The sequence below is a fragment of the Miniopterus schreibersii genome (genome assembly GCF_964146895.1).
Source record: "Miniopterus schreibersii genome assembly, chromosome: X".
NCBI lineage: Eukaryota > Metazoa > Chordata > Mammalia > Chiroptera > Miniopteridae > Miniopterus > Miniopterus schreibersii.
Window position 1 is genome coordinate 83,361,884 of NC_138104.1, and position 24,293 is coordinate 83,386,176.

The 24,293-nt window shown below is 37.8% G+C and overlaps 1 protein-coding gene across 1 annotated transcript in view; it reads right to left on the minus strand.

Moving 5' to 3' along the window:
- SYTL5 (synaptotagmin like 5) overlaps window positions 1-24,293 on the minus strand; it is a 98,133-nt gene that overhangs the window by 17,327 nt on the left and 56,513 nt on the right. The window contains exons 6-13 of the mRNA XM_081125737.1: window positions 23,425-23,566; window positions 21,340-21,472; window positions 12,460-12,566; window positions 10,195-10,287; window positions 9,519-9,584; window positions 7,058-7,236; window positions 5,163-5,262; window positions 3,397-3,558 (exon numbers count right to left, since the gene is read on the minus strand). Coding sequence (XP_080981863.1) covers window positions 3,397-3,558; window positions 5,163-5,262; window positions 7,058-7,236; window positions 9,519-9,584; window positions 10,195-10,287; window positions 12,460-12,566; window positions 21,340-21,472; window positions 23,425-23,566 — 982 coding nt within the window. The remainder of the gene's footprint in view (window positions 1-3,396; window positions 3,559-5,162; window positions 5,263-7,057; window positions 7,237-9,518; window positions 9,585-10,194; window positions 10,288-12,459; window positions 12,567-21,339; window positions 21,473-23,424; window positions 23,567-24,293) is intronic.

The window sequence follows — 24,293 nt, forward strand, 5'->3', positions numbered from 1 at the left end:
GGGGCTATGTTTTTCCAGTATTCCCACTGCAAAACATATCTGTATTTCCAAAAGCTTGGGGACCATTAATTCTGATCCTCTATTACTAAAGAAATTGGTCCCTGTAGCTCACACTTCACCTCCTCAGCTGGATAATCTACAAGAAATATCAAGTCTCCAGGGCTGCTCATACTATAACTGCAGCCGATGAAGTGACTGCTGCATCAAAATGACTGAGCCAGGAGACTGAGAATGAAGTGACACTTTTGATAATCAACCACCACACACAGAGCACAGGCCAGCCCGAGGATGAGCCACTAATGAAGTGGGCGGCAGCATACAGAGCAGGCTTTTGCATGGGTCCCCACCCCTTCATTTTTGGAAGACACGGTAGCTAAGCAAGTCCAAACCTGCAGCCTTTCTTCCATATATGGCAGAGGGAGCTTGGCAGAGAAAGATGACATGAATTAGAGAAACTAACAACATTGGGTTCCCCAGAAGTGAACTCTGAGGTGAGGATTCTTTTTTTTTTTTTTTTTAAATATATCTTTATTGATTTCAGAGAGAGGAAGGGAGAGAGAGAGATAAAAAGGTCAATGATGAGAGAGTCAGTGATCGGCTGCCTCCTGCAGGCCCCTGACTAAGGATCGAGCCCGCAACCCAGGCATGTGCCCTGACCGGGAATCAAACCGCGGTCTCCTGGGTCCTAGGTCGATGCTCCCAGGATAAGCCAGTGAAGGGGTGGAAGAAACAGGTCAGGGAAGGGGAGGGAGCCAGGCAAGGACACAGACTGATCCAGCAGGAAAGCTCTGGAGTATAAGTAACACCTCAGAGTTTTTCCCACACTAAGTAAAGGAATCGAGTTTTCAGACCCCTTTCCTTTACCCTGCCTATCAGGTGTAGTCTAAGAGTTGCCTTGTGGCAGGGGATCCATAAGCTCCTAAGAACTCCTGGCCCTCTGCTCATGTGGAAAAAAGCTACAGTAGCCTCAGGACAGTCTTCTAAAGAGCGTCTCAGGTGGCGGCCATTGGAGGCAAAACTCCTAACAGACTTGGTGAAAGGAATCCAAGGTCATTTGGCAGAGAACCAACTTAGTTCCACAGACATTAAACACAATCACGATTTTTCTACCTTGAGCAGGCTCCCAGAGATGCTTCTCCATTATGATACTAGAAAGTGAAACCACTCAGTGGCAATGGGAAAAGTTGTTGGTCCCTGAGCACAGAGGAGGCCTGGGAGAGCTTAGATATCCCAGTGCAAGTCCTTCAATCATTTCCAGGAAACTGACTGGAAACACTGTAAGGTGATTTCCAAAGAGCTTCAATATGCTTTAATGTTAAATTTATGACAGAGAAGTTAATTTCATGTGCTAAAATTCATGTTACTCATCCTTCATCTATGCCATGCATCATATGATGTCTTAGACATTTTCCAACTATGATTCCATAATGCTCACCCATACATACAAAAAATGAAGTGACAGATTATTAAATCACATTAAGTGCTATTCTTTACGGTGAGACTTTTCATTCAATTCCAAGAGAAGTAAAGCTGTGATGACCAAATGTTTCCCATAATTAATGTCAGGCGAATGTTATGCTATTGTGGATTTATTTGTTATTATTGTACTTTGTATCTCTATCACATTTATGTTAGTCATGGGCTTGCAGTTATTTTTATGTTTAAATATTTTTATTATATTTTTGTCGATTTTACCCACAATCCAATTATACCTCCTAAAGATTTTCCATTAGTTATTTGCACCATGTTTGAGACCGCCCGTTACAAAATCCCACTAGAAAGTTGTATCTAATTTCTGACTCTCAGTCTCCTCACATAAAATGAGGATAATAATATTTAGGTCACAATGACTGTTGTAACTATTAGATGTGAACAATGCTGCTACTGATGATGATCAACATTTGTTGTTGTTGTTGATGCTCAAACTTTGTTATTTCCTGTCTAGCATGCACTCACCCTTCCTTTAGTACTACTGTACCTGGATTTCCTTTGGGGCAATCCCACCTTTAGGACCAGGGTATGTTCTGGTTGTCTTAATCCAGTCAATGTAGCTCACTTCCCTGGCCACAGTGACAGCTCAGGATGGGCAAATAATCTAATTAGGATTAGGAGAATCAGGCCCAGGGTATTGGTTGGAGAATCAGAGGAGGAGAAACTCTCTCCTCTCTTAGTCTGGTGCAAGGATGGGAGGCTTGAACTTGTTGTAGTGTCCAAAAGAAGCATACCTGGAGCTAGTGAGGGAGGCAAACACTGCATGAAGTCTGAAGATGAAGCAAGCCAACACAAAGAAAAGAGACCAAGAGATTCTAGGGCCTTGATAAGATCTGAGCATCTGGATCAAACCATGCTGGATAATCACTGACCAATAATTTCTTTTTACTTTTTGAGCAGTGTGGGCTGGGGTTTCTGTCAGTTGCAATACAAGGACTGTGATGTAATATAAATATTACCTAGCATTTATTGAGAGCTTACAATATGCCAGACACAAAACTGTGAGAATCACATAAAATGCATATTCAAGCCTCACAGCATCCCTATAAGCTATGTCCAATTATTATATCACAAATGAGAACGCCAACGCCTGGGAAGTTAAGGAATTTGCCCAAGGTCACACAGACATTTGTGAAGCTGCCAGGATTGAACCCAGGAAGTTTGATTTGAGTCCATTATCTTTACCATCATGCTTTTCCCCCCCTTTTTGCCTCTCTATATAAAGAAAAATGTTTGGTTATGTAGTGATTTTTTTTTCCCACCTCACTCTTGACTACATGTAGAAAGATTCCAGCCGCACTGAGTGAGTCCAAGGTACTATTGCTCTAGTTTAGAACATACTATATTGTCAATTTCTAGAACCAGCCTTGAGGTTGTTTCTCTGACTATAACTCAGGTCCTGGGTTATGAATCTCAAAAGTAGGAAAGTAGAAAACCAGATACATTAACTGTTGATCACTTCTTCATGTGAACCAAGGCAAGACAACTCCTGCTTATGTCTGAATTGTAAAGAATAAGGAATAAAGAAAATGTTTTGAGACTGACCTTGCTCTGTGGATTTGTTTTTGCCTATATGAAAATGAATGTTTCCTCTTTCTAATAGGGTCATATCATGTATTCATTTTGTTTATCCACAGAGACCTCCAAATGATGAATACATTTTTAGTAAATCATATTAATATATATGATTATGTGGTTTGCAGTATACAGTCAGTCTGTATTGAAGAAAGATTTCCAAAAGAATAGATTTACATTTATTACATTATTCCAAAATTAGCTGTACTAATCTTTTATATTATCCCTTGAAGATTGGAAGTCATCAGATTTTTTAAGCCTATGACATCAATTTGGCTCATAACTTGACTCATTGCATAACTGTTTGACTAATCTGGAAGCATTTCCTACCTTGGGTTGAAGTACAAACCACTCATCACTTGGATTTTCAAAGTTCCATGAGTCAAAAGGAATCTCCACCTCCCCGAGGAAGCTGTTATGTCCAAATCGATCATAATGCCAGACTGAGAGCTGCAGCGTTCTTGTTTCCAGCTGGGTATGGCTGATAGTATACTGCAAATGAGATCGACAACATCACATTCCACAAAAAAGGCTCTGCCCAATTCTAGGACAGGTTGAAATTTATTTTCATCATCTTTCAGATCAGATGCATCAGTAATATGAACAAATCAAACACAAAAAAAGCTTTATTTTTCTTTGTTTCTGCTACAACTGAGGTTCTATTCCATAAACTCATTTTGTGTTAGACCTAGCACTGAAAGTTATATCAGCAAAATATTTAGGGGGAGTCAATAAACTTCAGATATTGTATTAAAAAATGTTAGGGGATGAAGCTTGTCCCCTTTCCAGTTTTACCTGGTTTTCATTTGCCTAATTATCTTTTAGACAACTACTTTTGCAAACTTAAAGTTTAATATATCAATTCTTCAACTTCTATGTCTTATTTTATTCATAATGAGAACTCCCAAATCCATAAAAGTATTAACAGTGAGACACTTGCAAACATCAAACTTCATAAAGTCCAGCCTAGGGGCAGGCATGGAAATATAAATAATATAAATATAGAAAGAGCAGAAAGAAAATATTGCTTGGGTAGCTTTTCCTTTTCCAGCAGAATATTATCCAGGACCACATGCTCACATACCCTCAAACCTTCTGCTTGTTTTATGCAACTACCACCTAGGACATGCTTCAGACTGATTCCTGATCTTGGGTTTGCGTCTATACCCCTTCTTTGCTGTTCCAGGTATGATTAACCTTGGCTCCCTGATTGCTGAATTTGCCATGTGACTCTGTTTATCTAGTCTGTGTGGGCTCAGCTCTGCTAGCCTATTATGATCACTGGATTAACCCTCTCCTTATATTTATTCATTCTCATTTTGATCTGCCTTGATATCGGCTTCTGCTTCTGCACATGATCCCACTGACACATGCCCCCACTCACCAACTTCCTGCTTTGCTGGACTTTGAATCTATCACTCTAGGCACAAGATTCATAAATTTCCCTGTTACTAGCAATAATCTCTATATTCCAGTCTCCCTGATCTTCCTTACCAGGCTAGGTTGCTCCAGGGTGAGAGAAGGGGTTGTTACATGGAAGCCCAAGGAGAAAAGTAATTTCTCTAGGATTGAGGCCTGAGCCATATCTCATCTAGGCCACTTTCTCTCATATTTCTCAAATCCAACTCTGCATCTCCACTGTTCATTAACCACATGCTTAAATTTAGCCAAGTTCTGAAAACTTAACAAGAAACAGCACATATTCATGCTGTGTTACCAGAACAATGAGTGTGTACAAAATGATCTGTTAAGTCAGTGACAAACTTCCTTTTGGGGGCAACTAGGGAAAACAGTTTTCCCAAGGGTGAAACATATTTTTTGGACAAGATGTACCAGCTCAGATGTAATTTTGCTGGCTCATCTCTACTTAAGTTGCAACTTTAGCAGCAGCAGAGAAATAAACAGAGTAAGAGTGGTTTACACTGTTTCTTTTCTAAAAACTGTCAGGAAAGCCAAGAGTATTACATTAACTTATTCAAATTCTACTTTTCTAAAATATACATAAGCCTTGACATGCACATTCTCTGTAGTTACTTCTAAACCAATGAGGTTGTGAATAGTATCACTTGGGTTACTATGAAAGACTGTTTATTTACCTTTAGTGTTTCATTGAATTCTGGATTGGTGCCTGTTCTGATTTTGGTCTTGCGCTTATTGTTTCTAGACTTGTCAGGAAGAAGGTATGACTTGACATAACTGTAGATGATAAAAGATGAAAGTAATTATTGGGAAAAATCTACTTTGCAAGAAATAGATACTTTAGTGAATAAAAGAGTTTAAGAGAATAGGCCAATAAATGTAAGAGACAGAACCAAAGAGAATATAGTCTACATAACAGAATACCTTAAAGACTCTGGGCCTTCAATAAGAGAAAGCAGCAGTGAAGAGTGGTGGTAACAAGTGTGGGCTCTGGAGTCATGCCAACTGGGTTTAAGTCACTGTCTGCCTCATTAGTTTTGGTGAACTCAAGAACTTACTTGTGCTCTCTGTGCCTCAGTTTTCTCATCTGTAAAACTGGGACAATAACAGTATCTAACTTACGGAATTGTGAGGATTAAGTCACTTGATACATATAAGGAACTGACATACAACTCAAGAAGAAATATAATCTATTATTATGATCAGTGGTCTCAGAAAATATCATGGGGTTATAATGCTCTCTATTCAGATGTCAGGGCTTCCTATGAGTGAAGTCAATGGTAATGGCAGAATGAAGGAAAATGATGAAAAAGAAGAAATAGAAAATAACAACCTAAGTCATGATAGTAATTCTACCCAACACTTTGCTTTGAATTATCCCAGGAACCTCCTGGAGCAGGGGCATCATGACAGACTCAGAAATGTAGAAGATATACAATATTCTACCAAACTTCTGAAGCACATCTACTTGGGCTTTAGAATACCCCTTTCCATGTTGGTCTAAAATATTATATTTGTCCTGAAGCCCACTGATATTTAACTGAGGAAGTAGATGGACAATTTGTACTCAGAATCCATTGTTTTGTCTATCTTAAGATACTTGGAAACAGCTTTGCTGAGTTGTTTATTGAATTTACGTTATTTAGTATATAGAAAAGGGGTCACATAACTGGCCCGAGAGTGCTTATAAGGTTGGTCCTTGGCTGGTGTCTGGGAACTTGGATTTTAGGAGGATTTTCATCATTCCCAGAATAGATATAGTTTAGTCACTGTGACTAAACTGTAAAAACAATATGGCTTATGCTGAGTGTCTGCTTTTTTCCTGGTAGACTGGAATTTTGGTATGTGACCAGTTGAGTCTCTAAATGAGCTTCCCTGGTAGACAGCATTGCACAATGTTGCCACAACCTGGTGCTAGAGGAATTAAGTGTATCCTGTGTGACTCCACTGGAAGAGAATACTTAGAAACTTAAGCCTAGATTCTTCAGAACTTCATCACATATGCCTCTTTTCTTTGCTGATTATAACTACATGTGGAGTCCTGTGGGTCCTCCCAGTGAATCATCAAACCTAGTAGTGATCTTCAGAACCACTGACACATTTTTATTTCCAGCTCCCCTTCAAAGTGCCGTGATTCACACCTACCCTCCCAGACTGATCCCTGAAATTCCATGAGCTTCAAAACTGCCCTTTTGAGTTGTTCAGATGTGCTAACAGCTTGGTAATTTTCTCTGGGGGATTTCCCAGAGCAAAAGTTAACTCTTATACATCCTGGGGTATGCCAACGTGTCAGCCTTCTATCTCAAAGAGCTGCCTCTGTGCAAACAACAAATATGTTAGTCCTAAATTATGTTGAGTAAAAGCTTCTTAACAATCAGGTAACCACAGACACAGCCATTATATATGCATTTTGGAGAATATTTAGAAGTGTGGCATAGGAGGAAAGTGACAATCAACCTTCCAAGGAGGCCATGAATCAAGAGGAAGGCTAACAATCTTCTGAAAAAGAAACATATACTGAGCAAAATAATTCAGCAATTGAAATAAACTGAGGAATATGCTATGTGCTTACGCATCAGTCCTCTGTTTCTTTTCATCTCCTATGGCCAGATTTCTGCAATTCTTGACAAAAATGTAGAGCCCGCCAGTTTTGTAGCAGTAGCTGATGTGGAGAAGGATTTCACCACTGACCTTCACGTTGCCATAGTCTCCTGTTTCACTGTAAACACTCATCATGCTGTTAAGGCTGGTCTGGAATAAACAAGATAAAAAGAGGAGTCCAGTGTTATACTAAAGATCTCTTCACAGAAACCACCTCTTTCATTCAATTACAATTCCTGTTCTTTATGATCAGCAGGGAAGTCTAAGGAAAGGGAAGAAAGCAAAAATGACTTCTTTTGCTTAATTTTCTGGTGTTATTTATAATCCAAGCTTGAGAAAGGGCAATACTATTTAGGACCGTTAGTAAGGAAGGCAGGAAACTTGCCAAGAGGATAAGCATTGCCCTTTTGGGTTAGTGAATAGCCTTTGTTTATTCATTTTTCTAATGAATACAGAGTCATTGAGGCATTCCAAATCCCATCTCCTCTCCAAATCCTGGTAGCTTTTTTTTCTCACTAGGAGGCTCAAGGTCAACCTACTTCAAGGTATAGAATGCATTCATCAAGACAAATAAAAGCTCATTTCATATTTGCTAGCAGGAGCCACAAACTTCTCTCTGGGACACCCCCAGAGAGCATCTCATTAGTCTTTGGAAAGCCATAACTGCAGCTTTAATAAGGGCACCCCTCAGCAGCTGCGTGGCCACCTAAATAATGTAAGACCTTGGCTTCCTAAACATCTGTAAAATAGCAACCCACAACATTGAACACTAAACAATAAGATAATGCCAATGAATAAGTAAAATGTTTAAAAAAGTCCAAATGAAGTTTCTGACAAGTCACTAATGACAAGAGGCATATTTTCAATCAAATGCAACAAAATTAGTGTTTAGTGCCAGAAGCAAAAACTCTGTATCTTAGCAACATGACTATCACAAAAGACCACCTGAAAGGCTTTCATGAGTGACTCAATAGTCTCAAAAGTCTTGTCCTTGAACCACTGGGAAGTAAGGACTACAGTAAATGCAGAGAGCTTCGACTTTCCACTTTTTCATATATATATCTATATCTACCTATCTTTCTATCTATATATGTGTGTGTATATATATATATATATATACACACACACATACACACACACAGGGTGGGGCAAAAGCAGGTTTACAGTCATGAGTAGGTGAAACTGTTTATTCTTGTATTATTATTCATTAATTATTGTATTAATATCCATACAATTGTAAACCTACTTTTGCCCCACCCTGTACATATATAAAGCCATTACATTCCTCCAATTAGAGTCAAGACTAATCAAAGAACAGGATGTGGGTGATGTGGCTAGTATCTCTTCTAAGCTTAAGTCAAGGGCAAGAGCAAACCAAGGATGCCAAAATTCCAGGCAGCCTACCATATCCACAAATTCTACATCATGTGGATACCAAGGGTGGACTGTACTTGGAAATTATAACTTAAAGAGAGCCAATGAGTGACCTAATTTGTCTTTCCTATTCCTAAAATAAAGCAACAGAATTGTAATGATAGTGGGTGGCTTTGAGCAGTGCTTTTCAAACTTTAATTGCCTATAAATCACCTGGGGATCTACTAAAACAAGTATTCAGGTCTATTCTATCTCAGGTGGGGTTCAAGGTTTTGCTTTTCTAACTACTAGGTCCACAATTTCCAAACTGTGTGTTGAGGCATTCCACAGCACTACAGCGAACTCACAGGGGCACCACAGGTATTTTAAAATGTCAAGGGAAACACAGTGACATCTATAAGACATCACATAAACTACTAACAGTAGTTCACAGTGTCGACATTAAATTTTATTTTATTCTTTATAAAGTCATATCTGTGTGAAGTTGAGTTTTTGGCAGTTGCTGTGACAAAAAGCAAGTATTGCACAAGAATCAATGTAGAACAAGAAATTAAAGTGGTGTTGTGCAATCAGATTCCAAGGTTTGACAATTCATATAGTGCCCAACAGACAACCGGGTCAGTGCACATGCCTGGGTTGTGGGCTCAATCTCCAGTAGGGGGCATGCAGGAGGCAGTAGATCAATGTTTCTCACTCATTGATGTTTCTATCTCTCTACCTCTCCTTTCCTCTCTCTTTCTCAAATCAATAAAAACATATTTAAAAATAAATAAAATAGAGGTCTTTATTCTAAGGGTATCTCATTAATCATAAATAATTTTGGAGCATGTATCTTTTGACTGATACTCATACTCTAATATTTAATGAATGTTCTCTTTTTGGAAATACTTGGATTTTGATAATGTTATTTACCTTTTTAAAGAGAATCTCTGGTTAATTGAACGCAAGTCAGAAAAAGATATATGCTGGGAAAATTGCCCACCTAATCAGATTTGCTGTAGCATGAAATTTGTGAAGTATGGTTAGAAAGAAGAAAAAAGGAAAGATTGAAAACTCACAGTGTCTAAGTCAGCATCGGGCACATTTAGGTAGGTCCATTTCCTGTCAGAGCCTGCTTGAGAATCCTTTAAGGAAGTCACCCAAAGGTCAAAAGGAAAAAGGGTATTAGAACAACAGACAGAATTTAGAGAAGCAAAGAAAAAGACTTTTAGGCACATAGATGGGTAGAAGGTCACAGGGGCTCCTAAAAGCAACCTCTTAAGGAAAGTCTGAACACTAAAGTAAGAAGGGTCTTTATTCTGTTGGCAGTGGGAAATTATGGACAGTATTTGAGTAGGAGAGAAAGTTGATTGGGTATGTGTTTTAGAAGAATGACCGGCAGCAGTGTGGAGGACAGTTAGGGAGTTGAGAGAATGGTGGCAGGGAAATGTATCGGCAGAGAATTGAGATCACTTATAGGCTTGAGCTGATAAGAGCCTGAATAAGGAATTGAAGAGGTTTTAAAATCTGTGTGAGGATCAGAGAAGGAGAGGGAAGCAATCAGGAGCCTTAGGAAAAGCCCACATAAAATTGGACCAAAAAGTATTCTGTGGGCAAAGGGCAAGCAGGAGACTATAATGGCTCTTAACTCACTAATGCACATTGTCCCAAGAACATTTCTACCCCCTTTGGAAATGTACAGAAAATCAACAGTAGAAAGAAGAAATTTCCAGTGCATGCTAGAGAACTGCTTACTATTGACGGGCCACTTGCTAGGCTGTGGGTGTTTGCAGAAAACCTGGAGGACACTAAGTCATCAATGCCTTCTTCAGTCTCTTCCAAGGAGTCCTAAGGAAGGAGAAAAATATCAGTGGTTTGGTTTACTGCTTTCCTAGAAAGTCTTTTCACTTCCAAAACCACGTTCTTTTTTAAATACCTGAAAAATCAGACACAAATATCTAGAAATCGCTCTATTCTAGGTTTTTCTCTTTTTCTCTCCATTCAACCCGAATTATGTCATCAGAAGAGTGGGATTTCCCTCCTAGTGGAAGCTTTATGGAAAGAGCATGAAATTTAGAATCACACAAACCTGGATCTTCAGTTCCTACCACCCTGATATCTAAGGTGATTTACTTTGGGCAATGAACTTATTTTTTTTAATTAAAAAAAATGTTGGGCCTGGCCAGTGTGGCTTAGTGGTTGAGCGTCGAACCATGAAACAAGAGGTCACTAGTTTGATTACCAGTCAGGGCACATGCCCAGATTGCAGGCTCAATCCCTGGTAGGGGCCGTGCAGGAGGAAGCCAATTGATGTTTCTATCTCTCTATCCCTCTCCCCTCCTCTCTCTCTAAAATCAATAAAAACATATTTTAAAAAAATTTTCTGTGTGTGTGTGTGTGTGTGTGTGTGTGTGTGTGTGTGTGTATACTGTCAAGATGGGTGTTTGGAGTGATGCTCCAACCAACTGAGACACCCAGCCAGGGCTAAAATCATATTTTAATGGTTTATATTAGGTTTTTTAAATACATTTTTTAAATATGTTTTTTTAAATTGATTTAAGGGAGAGAGAGAGAGATAGAAACATGGATGTGAAAGAAACATGGATTGGCTACCTCCTGCACGCCCCTTACCTGGGACTGAGCCTGAAACCTGGGCATGTGCCCTGACCGGGAATTGAACCAATGACCTCCTGGTGCATGGGTCAATGCTCAACCACTGAGCCACATCGGCTGGGCATTTGTTTTAAATTTGTTATTTTACTAGGTGTGATTGTAAAGTTTTGTCAATAGTTTTCAGTATCTAGTAAAATAGTATTGTATTTTCTCCTTTAATATATTGAAATATTAACTATGTAATAGTTAGAATACTTAGAATAAAACTTACCCTTATTGCTATATTTTTCATTCACGGCTAGGCTTTACTTAACTTGTAATTTTTAAACTATTTTTAAAATCAAGTTTGAGTAAAAGTTTATAATAGTTTAAAACTACAAATTTGAAGATTTTCAGAGTTTTCTTTGAAGATCAAAACCAATTTAATAATATTGGAATAAACTGTTCTTTAAAGGTTGAATACAAGTACCTTTTGAAACCATTTGATCTCATTATTTGTCCCTTTTTAAAAATATATATATCTTTATTGATTTCAGAGAAAGGAAGGGAAAAGGAAAGAGAGAGAGAAACATCAAGGATGAGAGAGTCATTGATCAGCTGCCTCCTGCACAACCCCCACTGGGGACCAAGCCCGCAACCCGGGCATGTGCCCTGACTGGGAACTAAAACCTCGATCTCCTGAATCCTAGGTCGATGCTCAACTGCTGAGCCATGCCCAGCCCTTTCTATTTTTGGTGGTGGATTTTAAAATACTTCCCCTGCTATTTATACTATAGTAAATAACACTGAGTTTTAGAACTCTAACTTTCCTTGCTTGCTTTGGAAAAATTATATTAACATCATTTAATATTTGTGTTATATCTTTCTTCCATGGAGTTCAAATTGCATTATAGCAATTACAGAACTCAGAATATCAGAATATTAGAAATGGAAGGAACCTTACCAATAATCTAATTCAACCTTCTCATTTTATAAATGAGTTCACTTATACATTAATTTTCTAATAATTTAGTCTCAATTAAGAAGATAGTTTATTGAGGGTAACTTGAGATGTAGGAACATTTATATAAAATGCATAGTCAGATTAAGTCTAATATTTTATTTAAGAAATGTTGATATTTCCCATTTTCCAGGTTTAGATTAAGTAATGTGCTTTTAGGCAGGAATTGAAATTCCCAACAGGTGTTTCTTAGGGATAATCTTTACAGATTTACCTGATTACCTCTTACGTTCTATAAATCATTCCTTAGTTATTTTTATATGTTGGTTGTGAAGACTAATAGGAAGAGATCATCGAATATCCTCACTTTATCCTCAACTTATCCTCACATAAAAGTGGAGACAGGTTTTGAACAAGAATGTGCCTTTTCCTCATGATCATTAGACTATCTTCTGCATCCAACTTACCAAGTCTTTGTCTAAAGCCCCAGGGACAGACTTGCTTCTTAAATTTACAGTATCCTCTAAGTCTTCTGTAAATGACCCACTCAAATCTAACTCAGATTGACTCCGATCTGGAGGAAGGAAGAGAAAAGAAAAAATATGAATCAGCTTACTCTTTAGAAAGTTTCATTTTTCATTGTAAATCTTTCATCTTTATTCCAATTCTTTCTAGGCATGGGGCATAGATAGTGTTATGAAAGCAAGTAAGACTCAGTAACTTTATGCTGTTTGTGCTAACATACTTCCTTTTTAAAAAATATGTTTTTATTGTTGACACTATTACATATGTCCCCCATTTCCCCCCCTTTAGCCCTTTCACCCAGCCCCTACCCCCTCCAGGACTTCACAATCTTATTGTCTGTGTCCATGGATTATGCATATAAGTATAGAAGTTCTTTGGTTTATCTATTCTTGTCCCCCCAAACACACACTCACACACCAAGACATGTCAATCTGTTCCATGCCTCTATGCCTCAGGTCTTATTTTTCTTTTTTAAAATATTTTCTTTCTTTTTTAATTTAATATATTTTTATTGTTGACAGCATTTCAGATGTCCCTCATTCCCCTCCCCCCCTTTTATTCCCCTCCACCTAGCTTGGGTCTTATTTTGTTGGTCAATTTATTTTGTTCATTAGATTCCACAAATAAGTGAGATCATGTGATACTTGTCTTTCTCTGATTGGCTTATTTCACTTAGCATAATACTCTCTAAGTCCATCCATACTGTCTCTGAGGGTAAGAGATCCTTCTTTTTTACAGCTGCATAGTATTCCATTGTGTAAATGTACCACAGCTTTTTTATCCACTCATCTACTGATGGGAATTTGGGCTGTTTCCAAATCTTAGTTATTGTAAATAATGCTCCTATGAACATAGGGGTGCATATATTCTTACTGATTGGTGTTTCAGGTTTTTTAGGATATATTCCCTGAAGTTGGATCACAGGGTCAAATGGCAGTTCTATTTTTAATTTTTTGAGGAAAATCTATACTATTTTCCATAGTGACTGCCCCAGTCTGCATTCCTATCAGTAGTGAACTAGTGTAGTGTTCCCTTTTTTCCACATCCTTGTCAGCACTTGGTGCTTGTTGATTTATTAATGATAGCCATTCTGACAGGTGTGAGGTGATATCTCATTGTGGTTTTAATTTGCATTTCTCTGATGATTCGTGACTTTGAGCACTTTTTCATGTCTCTTGGCCATTTTTATGTCCTCTTTGGAGAAATGTCTATTCAAGTCTTTTGCCTATTTTTTAATTGGATTGTTTGTCTTCCTTTTGTTGAGTTGTATAAGTACTTTATATATTTTGGAGATTAGCCCCTTATCAGATGCATCATTAACAAATATGTCCCCCCACACAGTTGGTTTCCTTCTCATGTTGATGATGGTTTCTTTTGCTTTGCAGAAGCTTTTTATTTTGATGTAGTCCCATTTGTTTATTTTTCCTTTATTTCTCTTGTCCTAGGAGATGCATTGGTGAAAATTCTGCTCCGTGAGATGTCTGAGATTTTACTGCCTATGTTTTCCTCTAGGATTTTTATGGTTTCATGTCTTACATTTAAGTCTTTTACCCATTTTGAGTTTATTCTTGTGTATGGTGTGTGTTGGTGGTCTAGTTTCATCTTTTTGCACGTGTCTGTCCAGTTTTCCTAGCACCGTTTGTTGAAGAGACGGTCTTTATTCCATTGTACATCTTGCCTCTTTTGTCAAGTATTAATTGAAAGTAATGGGTTGGGTCGATTTCTGGGGTTTCTGTTCTGTCCCATTGGTCTATATGTCTGTTCTTGTGCCAGTACCAGGCTGTTTTGATTACAATGGCTTTGGGGTATAGTTTGATATCTGGTACTGTGATCCCTACAACTTTGTTGTTCTTTCTCAAGATTTCTGCAGCTATTCACAGTCCTTTTTAGTTCCATATAAATTTTTGGAGTATTTGTTCTAGTTCTGTAAAGTATGCCATTGGTATTTTAATAGTAATTGCATTGAATCTATAGATTGCTTTGGGTAATATGGACATTTTAATGATGTTAATTCTTCTAATCTATGAACACAGTATATTCTTCCACTGGTTTCTATCTTCCTCTATTTCTTTTTTCAATGTCTTATAGTTTTCCGAGTACAAGTCTTTTACCTCCTTGGTTAAGTTTATTCCTAGGTATCTTTTGTTGTTGCAATGGTAAATGGTATTGTTTTCAGTTTCTCCTTCTGAGAGTTCGTTATTGGTGTATAAAAATGCCATTGATTTCTGGGTGTTGATTTTGTATCCTACTACCTTGACAAATTCATTTATTAAGTCTGGTAGTTTCCTGGTGGAGTGTTTAGGGTTTCCTATATACAATATCATGTCATCTGTGAATAATGAAAATTTTACTTCCTCTTTTCCAATTTGGATGTCTCTTGTATGATAGCTGTGGCTAGGACTTCCAGTACTATGTTGAATAAGAGTGGTGAAAGCAGATATCCTTGTCTTGTTACTGTTCTTAAGGGAAACATTTTTAGTTTTTGCCCATTGAGTATGTTGTTGGCTGTGTGAGTGCCATATATGGCCTTTATTATATTGAGCTATGACCCCTCTATTCCCACTTTGCTGAGAGATTTCATCAAAAAAGGGCACTGGATTTTGTCAAGTGCTTTTCCTTCATCTGTTGATATGATCATGTGATTTTTATATTTCATTTTGTTTATGTGTTATATCACATGTATTGATTTGAGAATATTGTACCAGCCTTGCATCCCTGGAATAAATCCCATTTGATCATGGTGTAAGATTGTTTTAATGTATTTCTGGATCCAATTTGCTAATATTTTGTTGAGGATTTTAGCATCTGTGTTCTTCAGGGATATTGGCCTGTAATTTTCTTTCTTTGTGGTATCTTTATCTGGTTTTAGAATTAGGATAATGTTGGCTTTATAAAAAGAGCTTGGAAGCGTTCCTTCCTCTTGGATTTTTTTGGAATAGTTTGAGGAGGATAGATGTTCTTAGAATGTTGGGTAAAATTCTCCTGTAATTCCATCTGTCCAGGACTTTTGTTAGCTGGAAGTTTTTTGAATACTACTTCAATTTCATTTGTTGTTATTGGCCTATTCAGGTTTTGTCATTCTTCCTGATTGAGTTTTGGAACACTGCATGTTTCTAGAAATTTGTCAATTTCATCCAGGTTGTCCATTTTGTTGGCATATAGTTGTTTATAGTATTTGCTTACAATTCTTTGTATTTCTGTGGTGTCAGTTGTTACTTCACCACTTTTGTTTCTGATTTTTTTGGCTTGGGTCCTCTCTCATTGTTTCGTGATGAGTCTGGCAAAGGGTTCATCGATCTTGTTTATCTTTCCAAAGAAACAGCTCTTGGATACATTGATCTTTTATATTATTTTTTTTAGTCTCTAAGTCATTTATATTAACTGATCTTTATTATTTCCTTCCTTCTACTTCTTCTGGGCTTTTCTTGCTTTTCTCTTTTTAATTCTTTTAGTTGTAGGGTTAGATTGTTTATAAGAAGTTCTTCTTGTTTTTTAAGGTAGGCGTGCAGTGCTATGAACTTCCCTTTTAGGACTGCTTTCACTGTATACCATAGATTTTGGGTTGTTGTGTGTTCATTTTCATTTGTTTCCAGGAAGGTTTTTATTTCCTGCTTGATCTCATTGGTAACCCATTGATTGTTTCATAATATGATATTTAGCCACCACGTACTTGAGTGTTTTTGAGATTTTTTATTGTAGTTGATTTCTAGTCATACCATTGTGATCCGAGAAGATGCTTACATACTTCAATTTTTTAACTTTTTTTAAAAAAATTTATCTTTTTGTTGAAATTATTACAGATATCTCCCCCTTTTTTCCCCAATTGGTCCCCTCCACCTCGTTTCCACCCTGCCCCCCTCGGGCTTCACCACACTACTGTCTGTGTCCATGGGTTATGCATATATGCATAAAAGTTCTTTGATTAATCTCTCCCCACCCACTCCCCCACCCCCACCTTCCCACTGAGATTCATCAGTCTGTTCCATGCTTCTGTGTTTCTGGATCTATTTTGTTTCTCAGTCTATTTTGTTTTATTAGATTCCACATATGAGTGAGATCATGTAAAACTGAATCAGGAAGAATCAGAAAACCTGAATAGGCTAATAACAACTGATGAAACTGAGGCAGTAATCAAAAAACTACCAGTAAACAAAAGCCCTGGTCTGGATGGTTTCACAGGGGAGCTTTCTAATTCTTTAAGTTGTAGGGTTAGATAGTTTATCAAAAAATTTTCTTGCTTTTTGAGGTAGGCCTGCAGTACTATGAACTTCCCTCTTAGGGCTGCTTTTGCTGTGTCCCATAGATTTTGGGTTGTTGTGTGTTCATTTTCATTTGTTTCCAGGAAGATTTTGATTTCTTTCTTGATCTCTTTGGTAACCCATTCATTGTTTAATAATCTGTTATTTAGCCTCCATGCTTTTGAATGTGTTTGAGTGTTTTTTACTGTAATTGATTTCTAATTTCATGCCCATGTAGTCTGAGAAGATTGATATGATTTCAATCTTCTTGAACTTGTAAAGATTGGTTTTGTGTCCTAACATGTGGTCTATCTTTGAGAATGACCCATGTGCACTTGAGAGGGATGTTTATTCTTCAGCTTTGGGGTAAAATGTTCTCTAAATATCAATTAAATCCATCTGATCTAGTGTGCCATTTAGAGTCACTGTTTCTGTGTTGACTTTTTGTCTGGAAGATCTATCAAGTGAAGTCAGGGGGGTGTTAAAGTCCTTGACTATGACTGTGTTCCTGTTGATCTTTCCTTTAAAATCCTAAAGGTTATTATTGATAAGTCCTTATATATTGCCATTTTAATTCTTTTTTAAAAAATATATCTTTATTGATTTCAAAGAGAGGAAAGGAGAGGGAGGGAGAGAGATAGAAGCATCATTGATGAGAGTCATTGATCAGCTGCCTCCTGCATGCCCCCGACTGGGGATCGAGCCTGTAATCTGGGCATGTGCTCTGACCAGGAATCGAATCCCCGATCACTTAGATCCTAAGTTGATGCTCAACTGCTGAGCCACACCCAGCCAGGCGCCATTTTAATTCTTTATGCCAATGTTTCTCTCTCTATTTCTTCTTATTATTACAGCAATTCCTTTAATATTTCTTGCAATGCTTCTATTTCTACTTCTAATTACAGCAGACCCTTTAACATTTCCTGTAATGCTGGTTTGGTGGTGATAAATTTCTTTAGCCTTTTTTTTCTTTTCTTTTTTCTGGGAAGCTCTTTATTTTACCATCTATTTTGAATGATAGCCTTGCTGGATAGAGTAGTCTTGGTTTCAGATCCTTGTTTTGCATTACCTTGAATATTTCATGCCATTCCCTTCTGGCCTGTAGAGTTTCTGATGAGAAGTCAGCTGAAAACCTTATGGAAGCTCCTTTGTAGGTAATGGATTGCTTTTCTCTAGATGTTTTTAGGATTCTCTCTTTGTCTTGAATCTTTGGCATTTTAATTTTGATGTGTCTGTTTGGGTTCTTCTTGCTTGGGACTCTTTGTGCCTCCTGAACTTGTGTGACTTTTCCTTGACCAGGTTAGGGAAGTTTTCTGCCATTATTTCTTCAAACAGGTTCTCTAAACCTTCTTTACTTTCTGTCTCTTCTGGCACTCCTATTATGCAAATATTGTTATGTTTCATGTTGTACCACAGTTACCTTAGATGTCTTCCTGATTTTTAAATTATTTTTTCTTTTTGTGTCTCTGATTGAGTGATTTTTTTCTACCTTGTCTTCTAATTCACTGATCTGATCCTCAGATTCCTCTATCTAATCTGCAGTTTATTTCTTTCAATGTATTTCTGCTATGTCATTCTTAATTTCCTTCACAGTTTCCATATCTTTTTTCATGCTGTTGAGCATCCTTACAATCAGTATTCTGAACTCTATTTCTGAGAGATTGCTTCTCTCCATTTCACTTAGCTCTTTTTTTGGAGACTTCTCTTGTTCTTTCATTTGGAGCTTGTTTTTCGTCTCCCATTTTAGCTGCTTGTTTGGATTTGTTTCTATGTATTAGGTAGATCTGCTAGGACTCTCAGTCCTTTTGGAGGGTCTCTGGTACAGGCCAATGTCAGATGCAGTTTGTCACCGGTCTTGAGTACCCTGTTTGGAGCTATCAAAAACCCTCGGCTTAAGGTCCCCTCTGCTGGGGCTGGGTATGGTTGGACAGGACCAAGATACACACCAAAGTCTGCTTTTCCAAGGCCCAGGTCCGGAAACAGATCAGGCAAAGACTCAAAGCACTTTGATGTCTGACTCTGTTTGCAGGCTGATTAATCTGATTCTCCTAATGAGCCTCAGGCTGTAGAAACTCCACAGGGTGGGGTAGCTGATTGTTATCAGTCTCTTAATGTGCCTCAGGTTGTAGAAACTCCTCTGAATAGGGCAAGAGGTTTTTCAGCAGGGTGGGGCAATTGCTTCAGCCTCAGGCAAAAGCTGCTCGGAAGGTAAGTGTCTGCCTCTGCAGTATGGAGTAATGATTCAGCACAGGAATCCAGAGGCCTCTGAGCCCTCTGAGCTCTTTCTCCAAAGTCCACAACCCTAGATTCTCCTTACACAGCTTCAGTCCACTCTGCTCTCCCTCTGCTGGAACCCAAGGTGAGTGGCTACACACAAAACTTTTTGTGTTGTCTCTTTAAGAGGGTGCCTTCATTTCCAGCCATCTCTCCCTGGCAGACAGAAACCCAACTGCTTTTCACAGCCAGATGTTATGTGGGCACCTTTCTCAGTTCTGGTGCTCTTGGCTGGGAAGCCCAGCCTGGGATTTAGACCCCAGAGTACTCAGTGGGAACCCTCACAGCTGAGATATCTCTTTGGACCTTCATCTTTTGCCTGCGGGAGCCCAGCCAGTCCTTTCTCTTGCACCTCCACACTTCCTACTAATCTGTATGTGGTCTCCACTTTAGGTTCTTGGTTATGAGGATGCTGTCCAGCTCATCTTCAGCAGCAGTTGATTATTCAGGATGGTTTTTCTCTATTTTAGTTGTAATTCCAGTTTGGTCCCAGGAGAGTGTCAGTGTAGCTTCCACTCAGTCTGCCATTATCTTTAATCTCTCTTATATACTTCCATTTTAATAGCATTTTGAAAGTCCCTTGGACTGAATTACCAACACTGATGTGTTCATGTTTCCTTTGATCATTGGAGACTAAATGCTCCATTATAAAATGCTAATTTTAAGTCTTCTGTTTTGCTCATAGATTTTGAAAAACTCTCTTAGAATGGGCCCTTAAGCTTAGAAAAAGTAAAACATTAACCATTCTTGATTTTAAAATTTAGAGAATTCACAGAAAAGGGAGTGGCTATAGGTAAATTTGGAGAAAGCTCTACTTCTTCAGGCACCAGAACATTCTTTCATCAGAAGAACATCTTGCTTTTGAAAATATAAGTTAAAGAGCAATTCACTAGTCAGTAATGTGGAGGACAGCTTATTTTCACAGAGCAGTGTTATATCAAAGCCTTGCTGATATAGATATAGTTGCTTATAAATGAGAAAGATTTAAGAGAGCAATCAAGTGAATAAGTTTTAAATGATGTGATATAAAGCAAATGTATTTACCATAGTGCCTAACACAGAGTATGTACTCAATAAACAGAAATGTACAGGTGTTCAGTAAAAGTAAGAGAAATACATTCTAGGAAGTTGCCTTCTAGGCTAGTTTAAGTTTTTTCATTTAATAGGTGAGCTGATTTTCTAGTCCTAAACAAAATGCAACAATAACCACACTCCTTTAGAAAACTCTTTGAGAGCTACCTGGCTAGGAGAGACTCCCCAATTTAGCACACAGAATCCAGATTTAGGCTTTATGCAAATATCATCATTGGGTAACAAAGTAAGTTTTTCATGTTGAGGATTTTGTCATGATTTTTAATTCTATACATGGGACATAAACTTAATAATTATGACCAATTTCTCTGAAGAGTTTCTTTATTCATAGGTAAAAAAATTGCAATATAATACCTGCTTTACTGGGTTATTATTATGATGAATTGAAATGGTATATTTGAATGTACCATACAAATGAAAGGGGTTATTATTAATACCTTAATACTTCTTGCAAATAATTCCTTATTTAAACCATGAAATGGTAAATTTGTCTAGATATAGGGCATTGCTAAGTACCAAATCAAAAAGGATTAACATTGGAATTTATGTTAGAAATTAGATTTTAAGTTAAACATGCATGTTAAAAACTGTAAGATAATCATTAAAAGAGAAACAGTGTATATACTAAACTAAATGGAAGGGAAAAATGGAATGGGGTGGGAAGACATCAATCTAGAAGACAGCAGTAGAGAAAGAAAGAATAAAACCTAGAATCAAAAATGAGAAAAATGAGGTGAATGGAAGATATAAAGTAAGATGGTAGAATTAAATCCAAACCTATAGGCAATCAAAATGAATGTAAATTGACAAAACTCAGATAAATTTTATGGTATGTAAATTATATTTCAATAAAGCTGTTAATTTTTAAAAAGTTTATTTCCTTGAACTCTAGTCAAGTGTCCTTGTCTTTCATATCAAATGAGCCAATTATATTTCCTACACTCTTATATTGACATTTGGTAGAGCTCTGAAACTTGGTAGGGATGCCTGGCAAGTGTACACTTTTGAAATGGATTCTGCATAAATGTAAGAGGCTTAAGATATCACCTGGGACCACATTTAAGCAGCTCTTATGGAGTGGGCCTACCACTATGGGTCAAAAAGAATGGACAATTTTTTCCTAAGGCATGAAACATCCATTTAATGCCACACAAGACAGTCAAATCCACCTGATTTAGTCATTTTGTACAACAGTGTAGTCATACTATAAATACCCACCTGAGGAGTGGGAAGTCCCCGAGACTGCTATGGAAGGTGTGCCAGAAGTGTTTCTGCGATGATTCTTTGTGAAATCCTCAGAGATTCCTTCAATGGCAGCCCAATCCAAAGAATTTTCAAAACCATGCTCCTTCTCACAAAGTAAAATTAAAAAAGAATCATTATATTGACAGTAATTTACTTTAAAATCCTTCCATAGAAATATACTTCAGTATTACCACATTTAAATGTGCATTCTTTAGGAGATAGTTGATATTTGGAGGACGTTCATCAGGAGTCCATCAACTCTAAAACTTACTATCAATAATTACTCTCTAAAATCTATACCAAGAGGTTTGCTAATTAGCAGGAAATGCATTAGAAATAATTTTTCATTCACAAAAATAGGGAGCATTCTACTATATGGTTAGCAAGAAAGATGATACAGGTATCTCCAACTTACATGAACTATGTATAAGAATCTGGTGAGCTTCATACCCTCAGAGTAGTACCCTCTGAGTAGGCTTAGAACTCTGGTCCTTGGTCTGTCCCCCTCTCAACACCTTCTCTCCTCAACCACCCCTTACCTCCTCCATACCCATTTAACAAGACCATGCCACTTTTCCATTTAGCAGGTTGTATGATCAGAACATGGTTGGTTACATTGTTTTTGGAATGGAACTTTCATGCAATGTGCTTATCAAAGTTCATGAAAGGATAAAGAATGAGGACTTCCCTAGCTTACAATAATAGGTGATTTTTGGGTGCCTGCTTGCTAATAAATGTTTGTGTAAGTGGCAAAATTCAGTCTGAGACTTGTTTTCATTGTAACATATAATAAAGGAAAACTCTGTCCCAAATTTCTCTGGGCACTTAGGGTCTTGGCTATTGCATCACTCCAACTTTGCTTGAGCATTAAGAGACTAATTTTGAACTTTTTAGTAACTGGGCTGAGTTTAAATGTCCATGGAAATTATATCACCGTGTGATAATGATCGAATATAAAAGAAACTTTTTAATTCCTCTTTCCATAACAATCAAAAAATGATTTTTAAAGTCCTACTTGTTGCCTTATATTTAACCGACACCTTAGACATTGAGGGAAACTTTGATGAACTCACTCCAGAGAGATGTGGCTCTCACTTGCTTAGTATGCTACTCAATGCAGCTTCAATATAGACTGGTTTTGGTCTTTATTTTCTAACACATATTCCCTGTAGCAGGAATAATATAACTCCTAATTAATTGCCGTAGACCACTAAGTTTTACCATAAGACTGTGACAGAGGTAAAACAGATAAATTAAGTTAGGTCAGCTTTCAACACTGTTTCAAAATATTGTTTAAGGAGTCTCTCCATAAGTAATTGGAACAGCCATTCAGTAATGTACCTGCTGAATATAAGTGGTGTTCCCACCTGGAAGAATTATTTGCCTCAGACTACTGCATGGCTAATTCCTTCACTTCCTTCATGTTTTTGCATAACCAGTCCTGGCATATAGCAGACCCTCATTATATACTGGCTGACTCAAAAAACTGTAGTTTGTATATAAAGTTTGTATACATATGGTTTTCTGTTTAATCAAAAAATCTAGTAGACACTCATTCATTCAAAAGACCAGCTTCCATATTATATATAATATATATTATATACACACATATATTATGCAATTTAAGTTTTCATTATGCATCGACCCCTTATATTAACAGTTGTATAGAAAAGGAAACTAGAAAAGGATTTCAAGATTCTATTTTCCCTGATTTAAATCAGTTTGGAAAAATTTTAGTGCAGTCAACATCTTGAGAAGTAGCATGGAGGATCAAAATCAACGACTTCTAAAAATTATTTATATATTTTTTAAATTGTATAGCCATTTAAACCTTCATCATATAAATTCCACCTTTGAACCTATTTCTTCCCTTTCCCTGTACTGTAGGCTTCCTGCCGGGAGCTAAGGATCCAAGATGTTCAGTCCTGATAAAGAAGCTTCTACCATTAATCATCGTAAGCGACATGCACTGAGATACAGAGAGCTGAAACCCAGTAATGCCACGGTGGTGAGATCAAATTCCAGAAGCCTGATGTCCCTTCACATTTGTGTACTTACTCTACTGCTGACTGGAGTCAAGCTGCGTGTGCTTGGGGCTGGTGACCTCTGAGTAACTGGGGTCATACCACTGCTCTGGCTGCTCTTCATGGTCCCAGGACCAACTTCCTGGTCATTAAGATCTGATGAACCAGTGCTTCCTCTAAATGAGAAAGAATATTCTGAATTAACATGGAAACAGCAGCAACCAAAGACAAAGTCGAGGAAAAGCTTACAAAAGAATAATGATGACATGTGAACCACATGAAATACACCAGACCCACACCGGAATTGGTCATCAACTATTATGGCACTCCCCCCCTTTAAAAACCTTCAGGGGCTCACTAGATTCAATCCTGTTTGTCTGACTCTAAAGTCTTTGTCATTGAGCTTCACCCTACCCTTCCAACTATATTTCCCACTGCTCACTAGCATTCTCCCAGCCAATCCAGGTTCCTTACTATCCTGTCAACTCACCATGCTCACAGTCATGCTTCCACTTCTAAGGTTTTTGCTCATGTTCTCCCAGCCAGAAATGCCATATATGTCACTCTGTGTTCACACAACTCTTCCCTATCTTTCAAGGCTCATATGAAGTCCAGCCTCCCCCACCAGACCTTTCCTGTAAATCACAGGCCTTGTCAACCTCTGCTCTTCTCAATTCCTATTGACTTACAGTCTTTGCCAAACTATATAGCACTTGACTCTGCAAGACCTTGCTTGGCCCCCTAATTGTTCCATGTATGTGGGCCTGGGTGCCTCTTTCAACTGTGAGCTCCTTGGGGACAGAGTTCAATATGTATTTACCATAATATCTCTAGCACCTCCATAATGCCTTGGTGCAAAGGAGGCACTCAGTACATATTTAATCAAAGATTGGAAATTATATT